We start from the raw sequence: 11,237 nt of genomic DNA, 5'->3' as shown, positions 1-11,237 counted from the left end.
TATCACTTGATCAATGTGGTTGTTCCATTTGTTCTTTTCTTTTTTCCTTTTTTTTTTTTTTTTTAATCCTGTCATTTTTGTACCCCACTGTCATCTGGATCCTGAGCACCCCCCCGCTCCGATCCCTCCCTCACCACTCGTCTGCGCACAACCTGCACCATCTTGTGTTCCGGCGCGCCTCGTTTTCCACATGGATCATACATGACATGCACACCGCCCGGTGTCTTACACCTTCTTCCCACATGCACACACACCACAACACCATTGACCCAACAACCAACTGCGCTAAAACCATCATGGCAGTCGGCAGTGCTGAAGCGAGTAACACAGTCAAAAACGCCTTACTGGAGAGCCTCACGGCCATCTTATCTCCTCAGCAGGAAATAAGACAGCAAGGAGAAGAACAGCTGAAGTTGCTTGAGGTGACAGAAGGTAAATTTCGAAATCATGCTCCTCTGTAATCTTCCACAGCGATTGCTAAGCACTGAAAATGCACCCTGTGGACATGACCGATGTTCGGTCCCATGTGTTCAAACCCGTGTTGGTATTTTTACTGGAATGATAAGCTTTAGTATAGATCTAGGCCTAGACGTCTAGATATATACGTTAGACTCTATAAAGTCTAACCAGGGAGGTGCCACCTCCCTGGTCTAACGTTAGATCCCAGTTAAGGACTGACTAGTCTAGGTAGTAGGAACTTAACTTAACTAGACACTGCTAGACAATCTAGTAGATTCTAGGAGACCTAGACCAGTGTAAACGTTAGACGGAAGACCGCTAGCTAATGAATGAATGAATGGTAGAACCAAATCAGTAAATTTACTGGAGTCTAGATCTTAGATCGACTAAATTTTACTGCTAGTCTAGATCTAGATCTAACAGTTAGACTAGATCTAGTATATTTAGTACATGTAGGCCTAGATCTAGTGTTAACGTTGTGAATCAAGACTAGGTAGTAGGCTGCGCTTTTTCTTTTTCTTTTCTTTTTTTTTTTTTTTTGTTCCTGCAGTTGTGTGATTACTGAGAATTTTCTGCCGTGCAATTAAAGTAATAATTAGAAAATAATCCTATTTTAACTTGAAAGTTTACAGAATTGGAAAATGCCGATTACTCACACACACAAGTGACAAGATAGGACCCTATACTAGTTAAGAATGGTGTAAATCTGAAATTAAGTTATGTATTAAACTGAGCCGTGAGACAATGAAGATAGAAATATTAGAATGTAGACTAAAATTTTAATCCTTCTTTAGTTTAAATTTAATACTATCCACTATCCAGATCTAATGAAAACATAAATGAACACCCTAGTCTGGCCATGGACCAGTTTATCTATAATGAAAATATTCAGGGATATGGAGTCTAACCCTCTGTTGTTGACTTTTCGGCAGCCGACTTTTCATCTAAATTATATGTGCCATTAAAATCTTAAATTTTGTCTTAACAAATGTTTAGACATGTAAAAAAACCTGCACCAAGGTTCAACCTCTGGCCTCCCGTGCCAAAATTTGACTGCGTACAAAAGCATACATGTATACCGTATAGATTATAGGTTTCTACAGTATATAGCTGGCGGTCAGATCTTGGATGGTGTTATGTTTGAATTATGGGTGGCTTGCTTTAAGTTGATCAGTTTCACTTGACTAATAAATACATTTTGAGGTCCCCCTCGGACCTCACCTCATATTAAAGTAATAAAGCCCAGGTAGATGTCTAAATAAATTTTAGTTGATGAAATGATATTTAGCCTTTTGATCGCAGTAATTTTTATACTATTGGACTCTGGAGCTGTCTTTACTGTTTACCGAGTACACATGCTGTAGGCCTATAATGCCTTAACCACAGAACTTGCTTTTTCTACATACCGTACTTCATGTGTATTCAATATGTTTGTGTGCTTCCAACAAAAACAGAAATAGAAGCAAAGACATCGCACACCACAATTTAACTCTTCAGATATGTACAAAGTTGTATTGCTTATCCCTGAGAATGCACATACAGCTGTAAATTGAATCCATGCTTCATATCCAGAAGAAACTCACAAAGAAATACCAAAACATATCTGTAATTTTGGTTGTACTAAGTATTTTTCTTAAATATATTCATGCATAAATTTTGTTTTGCAGAATTTGGGGTGTACCTTGCAGAACTCACCCTAGATAAAAATGGAGCCCTTGCTATCAGACAGGTAATAAAAATAACCCAACATCTTTCCTGAGACCTCCCTTCTCCCACTTTTCTTCTAATTCCTGCAATTTGTTGCTGATGTTTTGTTGTTGTTGTTGTTGTTGTTGTTGTTGTTGTGTGTGTGTGTGTGTGTGTGTGTTTGGTAAATTGCTGCATGTTATTCCCGATAGTACTTTTGAAGCAGTATCTACATTTACTGTATATGAGGATGCTTTAAGCTGCACACATATAACTGCAAATTTACCAATTTAGCTGTACCTTTCCAATTAATATAGTTGTAACAATTTATGTCACATCTTGAGCTAACAGAGGTAATGTTTCATGTGGAAAGTGTAGTTCATGGGAAGTTGGAAATTTACAAATAAATTCAGGGAATGATTTTCCTGGTATCGCATCGCAATTTGCTATGCATTTTAACAAAACTGCTACACAAACTAACTTTTGTGTAGCAGTTTTCTTCCATAGAAGTGTACAGGATAACATTTAATATGTTGTTCATCAGCTGAAATTGCTAATCAAATTTGAGTTGGAAAATTATTCCCTGAAATAAAAAAAATAAAAAAAAGCAGAGCATCAGAGATCCTGCTGATTGGAATGAGGAAATGACATAATGAAAGATGTCGTTCAACATTGACTATTGAAAAACCTCATTCTAATTCACATCTCTATGTTATTGCATGTTTTCTCACTAAACCATGGGCAGTTAAAGGGAAGATAAACCCCAAGAGCAATGTGGATTGAGTGAAAGCAGCACCATTGGTAGAACACATCAGTGAAAGTTTGAAGAAAATCGGACAATCGATGCAAAAGTTATGAATTTTTAAAGTTGTGGTGTTGGAACCGCTGGACGAGGAGACTACTAGAGGTTATGACGTATGAGTGGACAACAATACCAAGAAAATATAAAGAAATTCTACAAAAATCCATTTTTCATGAAAATTACAAATTCCATCAGCTTGATATTGACATATGTTAAGGGTAGCAATTATTCCCCCTGCTTTCTGAAAGAGGTTGGTCCATTGCTCTTTCATAATTCTAGAAAAGTGAATTTTTGTTGAATTTCCTTTATATTTTCTTTGTATTGTTGTCCACTAATACGTCATATCCTCTAGTAGTCTCCTCTTCCAGCGGTTCCAACACCAAAACTTTAAAAATTCATAACTTTTGCATCGATTGTCCGATTTTCCTCAAACTTTCACTGATGTGTTCTACTAATGTTGCTGCTTTCACTCAATCCACATTGCTTTTTGGGTTTACCTTCCCTTTAAGCTGTGTGGTGACCCATATTCTTATTTTGTGGTATAATTTAAGAATTGCCTGAAATGACACCATGTACATTGTAACTGACAGGAATATTAATGCTGCTCTTCAATGACATCAGACAGAACTTTGATGTGGCATAACTTGTCATTTGGAAACTCACACAGTATTAAGATGAAAGAATACTCATCAACTGCTCTTTCTTTCTTAATCCTGGCTCATCTGGACTTGATACCTCTATATCAAACAACAGTTATACCAATCCCAAGTAGCAACACCACCACACAGCAGTAAATCAAATCCATTGTTGTTGGAATTATTTGAATTTCCTACACATTGTAATTAAATAAATAAATAAATAAATAATGTACATTTATATAGCGCTTATTGCAGTAGTTTCTAAACGCTTAACATTTAAATCTTGAATTAATACATGTGTAATTTCATCAAATGTCCCATTTGTGGTAAAGTACATTGTAGTACAAAATCCTCAAGGATGCAGGCGCATGCATGATTGTTATCTGTTTCTGAAGAGGTAGTTATTTAACCAACAGCTTTCTATTTGCTATTCCCTCAAGATTGAACAAATGACTTCACTGAGAGCTCTAAATTCTGTTTGGGAACATGAATGAATACCTGAGAATTATTGTGCATTCACCACACTCATGATACTATGGTGCATTTTCTTGTCGTGGTCATCAGTTATGCTCTTTCATTCATTCTTGTACAGCTGTCATCACTCATCCTCAAGCAATATGTGGAGGCGCACTGGTCTCAGAATTCAGAGAAATTCAGGCCGCCTGTGGCAACAGATGCAGTGAGTGCTGAAAAGTGATATGGAAAAAAAAGACTTTAATGTTTGTAAAGTTTGTTGTTTTATACGGGGATGCTCATAGGGCCATCGTCAGAGCATCGCTGCGTTGGAAAATACTCCCAATTCATTGATGCTCTATCTATACTTTATACCAGTAATGTTTGTCTTTTTTACATGAAGTGTTGGACAGCCAGTATCATTTTAACATGAACATTGTGATGTAAAGACCTGGTTTCGTTTAAAAAAAAGAAAAAAAGAGAGAGAATGACATTTGGTATGGACTGATAAATGTAGCACATTGGTCTGGCATTGGAGTTCAGCCATCTCTATTGCCTCTCCTGAGTGAACCCCACTCCCAACTCTCTGGGTGCACTGGCAGCAGGCTGAGTGGTGCCCTGTGGAATCCCTTCAAGTTCTTTTACCCATTTACTGTTGTTTACTTTCCATTCTGCATCACGATTCTTCAATGTTGTCTGTCTGGATAGTCATTTGTACAGCCGGGTAGAGAGAACAGTGTAGATACTTGTGGATTCTTGGATAAACATGCTATTATCATGTCCAGGGAATGGAAACTAGGATTAGTTCTTTCTATCAGTTTAGCATGCCAATACTCTCCATCACACTAGCTCCCACATCGATAAGAATGACTGGTCACTAAAAATGGTAATTAAGCACTTCAGCCTTTTTGATTGCATCTCATGCTATCCATCCTCTCTTTATACATGCATGTTTGATTTGGGTTTTGCTTTTAAATGTCCAGGCCAAGGCCCATATTCGCAGCATGCTGCCCGCTGGTCTCGGCGAGTCCATCAGCAAGGTAAGGTCCAGCGTGGCCTATGCCATCTCGGCCATTGCCCACTGGGACTGGCCGGACGCCTGGCCGGACCTGTTTGGCCTCCTCATGATGATGATCACCAACGGCAACAGCAACGAGGTCCACGGAGCCATGAGAGTGCTCACGGGTATGTGAAATGAGTACAGGAGGAGTAAAGTTTATTTATGAACATATAGTACATATATGATCCAGTTTGCAAATAAGAGATGCGTGATCCTATTTACTACTGGAGTCTATGATATTGCATAGGTATGAAGCTGTGAAAAAGTTTGGGTTGATAATAATGAAAAGATGACTGCTTTGTAAGAGTGGACATCTGGGAGTAATCCCATTTACCTCTCTCTATATTTCCAGTACACGATAGTGTCAGAATAAACCATTCTGAGCATTGCCATTGCCCACTTTGTGTGATTGTGATATTTGGTTGGATATCTCTTGACAGTGAAAGCCAAATTTCTTAGACGTGCTCTTAGAGTGCTCTCCCTTTGCGCTTGAACATCATCATAAACGTCAGCAAAGTTTAACGGCTTCTGAAATAGAGCCGCCACAATATTAAACAACGCATCTATTAGAAAAGTCTTTGGCCTTCTGTATGTCATGGCATAGTGAGGGATAGAATTTGTGTGGCGTTGAAAACAGAAATAGTGAGAGAGCCGGAGAAAGACTAAGCAGGGAACTTTTCTACTTTGACTTCTGTGGTGCTGAGAAAAATTCAAATCTTTTAATTCCTCTGCCAGAGTCATAGATACTTGGTAACTGCAATTGTGATTTTGTGCTTTGAATTTTACTATTCATTGATAGTGCTTCATGAGATAAAGTAGCAGTTCTCTTTCATAGCTCAGTTTTCATGGATTAGTTTTCTTTCATAGTTTTCTTTTATAAGAATACTATCATACTATCACAGAGACTAACAGAGATATACTATCTCTGTTCTTCGGGTTTATTTATTTATTGATTTTTTTTTTTGTTCAAGTGCATAACTTTCAAAGCTTCGTGGCAAAAGCTCTTTTGCCAATGCCAAAGCTTAAATTGATTTTTAAATCGACAATGCATTTTAGAAGGGTTAAGTGTCTGCTTCTCTTTCAAATGGGCAATTTTTTTTTTTTTATTTCTTTCTAATTCATGCTCATTTTATGACTACAGCCAGTTCCATGTAATGTTTCTCTGGTAAATAAGATACTGTGGTATGTTGTGAATTTCAGAGCTGCCAGTTCGATGATGGCCTGATGATCATTTCCTTTGCAATGTTCACCTGGTACTTGGATAAATGTAAGGAGTTGAAGCAGAAAGAAATTCTCACCTCGTGTGATCTATTACTTTCCAGAGTTTACGAGAGAAGTGTCGGACGTTCAAATGGAACACGTCGCCCCCGTGATTCTCCCGGAGATGCACCGCATCTTCGTCCAGAGCGACACGTACACGATCAGGACTCGCGGCCGTGCCGTGGAGATTTTCAACACGTGTGCGACTCTCATCTACAACATCGCCTCCATTTCAAAGGTGAACTCCTGTCTTTTAGTACCCTTTCACATGCACAGCTTGTCAGCCCAGTTTTGTATAATTGTGTCTTTTGCTTTAGCTTCAGTCATAATATGGTCTTTTTAGAAAGTTACGGTAGAATGGTAGATTTTTGATTTACAAAGCAAATGGAGGAAAATGAAATATGTATCAATTTTCAGGACTTCTACTATGCAAAAAATTCAAGTAAGAAAGAAATTGATTTATGCGTATGTCGATCCAAACTGATTTTATTATCATATTGACCCACAACGAGTAAGAGGAACTTTTGGGCCATCAGAAGTATTATGGCACTTCATGTTTGTTTGTGCTTTTCTGTTGTCAATGTTCTGATTTTCAAACGATTAAGTTAAACCAGTCTTTGCCCCCCCCCCCAAAAAAAAAAAAAAAAAATGAAGCTAAGCTATATGTATTTTTATCACTTCTGAATGTGAATACTTACTATCCACTTTGTGTTTTGTTTATTTTCTGTTGTAGGGTGCGGCTAAGAAGCTCCTGTATCCAGTCCTGAGTGTTTTCATGGATGAGTTTGTTAAGGCCCTTACAGTACCAGATGGTGCAACATCAGACAGTGGCCTGAAGAAAGAAATCATCAAAGTGAGTTCACCCAATCGGATAACAAGCGTTTCTCAAATAAGAAATTTTGTTTATTTCGGGCTGCCTTACTTGAATGCAGTAACCTCCTCACCTGTAAAAGATACAATGCTCCTGCAAACATGTCTTTTCTGCCAAATTACATCAGGTTGTTTTGTTTGTTTGTTTGTTTGTTTGTTTGTTTGTTTGTTTTATAGACGGGAAGTGCAGGAATTTGTGCTTGTGTAACTATGGGAGTTGGAATCCTACTATTATTGACTGTTCAATTTTGGCCATTTAAAAAGGACAACCAAAGCTTACTTAGAAAAAAATTGCTGTCTTTAAAATTTGTTATTTTGAGATACAACATTGAAGGTCCTGTCACCCCAGGGATGATGTTATCTTCTAGGTTTGAAGTTGCACTTATGCCAGACATCAAAGGAGAATATTTTCAGTTGCTTCAGTGCCTGGAGTGTGTAGTGAGCTACAATTTATTATGCATTCACATTCCTCTTGTCACTGTTGTGTATCAGGCCTTGACGGTCATTGTGAAGTGCTTTCCAAGCCAAATAGCCAAGGCCATGCCGGCTGTCCTCCAGGCCACGTGGAAGACGTTGACCGACAGCGCGGACATCTACGTGCGGACGGTCATCAACGACACGGAGGAAGCAGATGATCCTGTGGACTCTGATGGTAAGTAGGGAGTATTGTTTCTTGTATCGTATTGTATAAATAATGAATAAATGGTTCTGATGAAGGCTTTAGCAAGAGGTTTACTCACACTCTGGTACTGTAAAACGAGGAATGTTCGCATGGATTTTAATTCGCGAATTTCGCGAATGCCAACATTCGCGAAATTAAAATGCAGGCAAAAGTTCTTGCCTACACAATATGCATTGGATGCCAGTGGCAATGCACGAAAATTTCATGATGCGAGAAAAGCCGTTGGCTCCAATTTGCGAAATTTTCATGCCGTGAATACAACATGTTTTACAGTATTGTTTCTTGTATCAATTGTATAAATCATGAATAAATGGTTCTGATGAAGGCTTTGGCAAGAGGTTTACTCACACTTGGGTATGTGCTGGATTCAGATCATGGCATGAAAATGGATGTGTTATTAGCTCTTCCAAAGTACATGTCACTTGTCTTGAGAAATAAAAAAAATAAAAAACTCAACCATGACAAAAACAAGCGTGCGTTGGAGCGCTCAAAATCGAACCAAAGGGAACCATGCTGAACTGTGTCAGACATGGAGTGTTCAAGCGCTCTGTGGAGAAAGCGTACCTCGTGAGTTATTTGTCGAGGGGGTCACGCATTTTGTAGCAAGAGGATCATGCACCCCTTTGTGCTTTAACTACTTACAGATGCCTCGAACAAAGAGAATGAACTCTTTGCATTATGACGTATGTGCATGTTACGTGGTCTTCGCATGCAAATTTTTGGTACGCTTTTGGTACCCTTTTGGAGCACATTGGGAAGTGGTCCACTTTAGCTCAGTTCAGTTCAGTATGGTACACTTTCGAAATGTTTGAGAGCTCATCTGGGGCACGTTCAGTACAGTTTGGTTGTCTTTATATAGGAGAGCGCTCGTATTGTAGACACTAGTATTGTACCCTCACGTATTGTAGACACTAGTATTGTACCCTCACGTAGTCGTGGCCGTCGGCTTTATTCTCAAGTTACCTATCAGAATCAAGCATAAAGGCAAGTGCATTGGTTTGTGTAATCAGTAATCGCCATTAAGTCTAGCAGAATTTGTGAAAGTTGAATGGCAGTCTCCCTTGTTTATCACACATGACATTATGGCATCATCATTTGTTGAATTTGGATTTCCCTCTCACAGGCGAGGTTCTCGGCTTTGAGAACTTGGTGTTCAGCATATTCGACTTTGTGTCTGCGATGATCGACACGCCAAAGTTCAGGGGGACTGTGCGGAAGCTGTGTGACCAGCTGCTTTACTATGTTCTACTCTACATGCAGATTACGGAGGAACAGGTGTGTCATACGTCTCGCGTGAAGCGAACCCCTTCGTTGGTTCAGAACGAGACAAAATGTTTTAAGCAGAAGAGCGGTAGTGGAAAAGTCAAGATGGCGCTTTTGATATTTGACTACTTTGGCAGGAGGAATAAAAAAATCACTTTGGGTACTGATGTAGAATGATTGATAGTCTACATAGGTGATGTTTGAGAAAAATTGGTGAAGAAATGGCTGAAGTATCAATGGAATACACATCCAGTTTTGTATGTGGGCATCGTACGAAATTCACACACATGTAACCAATGAGAGTTTGATAAATGCCAGTCTGCTTGAGAGCCGAGAGCAGTTAGTGTTGGGGTAGATGTTCCATAGCGAGGGTAAAAGGTAGTGGCTGATATGTGGTCATTTGAATTATTTCACTGAAAATCACCAGAAATTATGACTAGAATACCAATAGATCTCACTCGTGTATCTTTTTGTGCAAGCTTGACAATACAAGACCATTTCTTATTAGTTTCATGCCATTTTTCATTTTGCTGCCACTACTGATCATTACCTTCAAGCATTATCCAATGCTTGATATGAGTTCAATGTTTTGGAGTTGCTTAGCAATGAGGATGATACATGAAAGTGACAGCAGCTGCATACTAGCTAGCATTAATAGATTACTTATGGTCTTAGGTCTTTTTGGACAGATAGTGCATTGATTAATGAGACACTGACTAAACTGTAGAATGTCATGCTTATAGTTCTAGTGTGTCAAACTCTATACACTATGATAAGGTTATGTATGATACTGCTAGAAATGGTAGTTTTAGAGTTTTCTTGCTTGTGTAAAATATTCTCTTTCCCTGTTTTAGTAAGACTTCTGCTATGTTATGCTCATGGAAGCACTGTGCTTCCATGTTTTGGGGTCCATAACAATAAAAAAAAAAAAAAAATAGATACAGGGTTTAATATGTATTTTTTTTTTTCTTTCTAGCATGGAGATACAGGTGTAGCCTCCACATTGGAAAGTGAAAGATAGAAATAATTGCCTCAGACACCCCTACAAACCCCAATTTTTGTATAAATGGTTGATTATATATATATATATATATATTTTTTTTTTTTATGACGAAGACTTCAGCGCATCTATTTTTAGATATATGCAACAGTTCATCAATAAGAAAAACAGCAAAACAGCCAAATTGTGTTATCTCTTTGTGCACAGGTGTATCAATGGACTGCAGATCCTAATCAATTTGTTGAAGATGAGGATGACGATACCTTCTCCTACAGTGTACGAATTTCAGCACAAGATTTACTGTTGGTAAGTGCTCGTTGATACCTGTGACTCAAACAATGTCAAATTCATTTACATGTCTACTCACTGGTGTGTTTTGATATATTGGATATGGATTGGTATTTAGTTTCATCTTCATAGTAAATTGCTTCATAGATTGAGCTTTGTGATGAGGAGAATTTAGTTTCCATTCTCCAAGATGTGTATTGTACTAGATAGAAAGCATGTGTACTTGGAGACATGTCTACCACCAATTTGTTTTGATTTTAATCAAATATGGCCAGGAAGAATGTAAACAAACTGCCACTGAACCAATGGTTTTTAAGTCTCCTCCAAAGGATATAGTTAACTGAATGTGATGATTTTCAATGTTGGCTGGGTATCAAAAGGACTTTAAGACTGTGCAATATTATTTGAAGTAGTGCTCATTTCATCTGGCCCTGACTGGACTATACGCACTCCTAAAAGTAGCCAACCTTTTCAGGTTTAAAGACATCACCCTATTCATCAGTCATTTACATCACTGCATTCTCTCTCTTATCTCTATGGGGTTTTTTTTTCTCTCTATTTTTCACTCTCTCTCTCTTTCTCTCTTTATCTCATTCTGTCTCTATCTATCTCTCTATCCATTCTGTCCATCTATCTATCATCTGTCTGTCTCTCTTTCTGTCTCCCTCTCTATCCATCCATTGTTCTGCTCCCCATCTATCTGTCTATCTGTCTATCTATCTATCTATCTATCTATCTATCTATCTATCTATCTATCTATCTCTATATCTATCTAT

General features: G+C 38.3%; 1 protein-coding gene across 1 annotated transcript in view; it reads left to right on the top strand.

The window, feature by feature from the left end:
• The first annotated feature begins 296 nt into the window (after positions 1-296).
• The window catches only part of LOC140242300 (importin-9-like), a 28,784-nt gene continuing 17,843 nt past the window's right edge, over positions 297-11,237 (top strand). The window contains exons 1-9 of the mRNA XM_072322046.1: positions 297-432; positions 2,127-2,188; positions 4,178-4,264; positions 5,022-5,223; positions 6,421-6,596; positions 7,092-7,211; positions 7,721-7,880; positions 9,034-9,185; positions 10,381-10,479. Of these exons, the coding sequence (XP_072178147.1) occupies positions 297-432; positions 2,127-2,188; positions 4,178-4,264; positions 5,022-5,223; positions 6,421-6,596; positions 7,092-7,211; positions 7,721-7,880; positions 9,034-9,185; positions 10,381-10,479 (1,194 nt within the window). The remainder of the gene's footprint in view (positions 433-2,126; positions 2,189-4,177; positions 4,265-5,021; positions 5,224-6,420; positions 6,597-7,091; positions 7,212-7,720; positions 7,881-9,033; positions 9,186-10,380; positions 10,480-11,237) is intronic.

This window comes from Diadema setosum, chromosome 2 (assembly GCF_964275005.1).
Source record: "Diadema setosum chromosome 2, eeDiaSeto1, whole genome shotgun sequence".
Lineage (NCBI taxonomy): Eukaryota > Metazoa > Echinodermata > Echinoidea > Diadematoida > Diadematidae > Diadema > Diadema setosum.
This window is presented reverse-complemented; position numbering and strand designations above follow the sequence as displayed.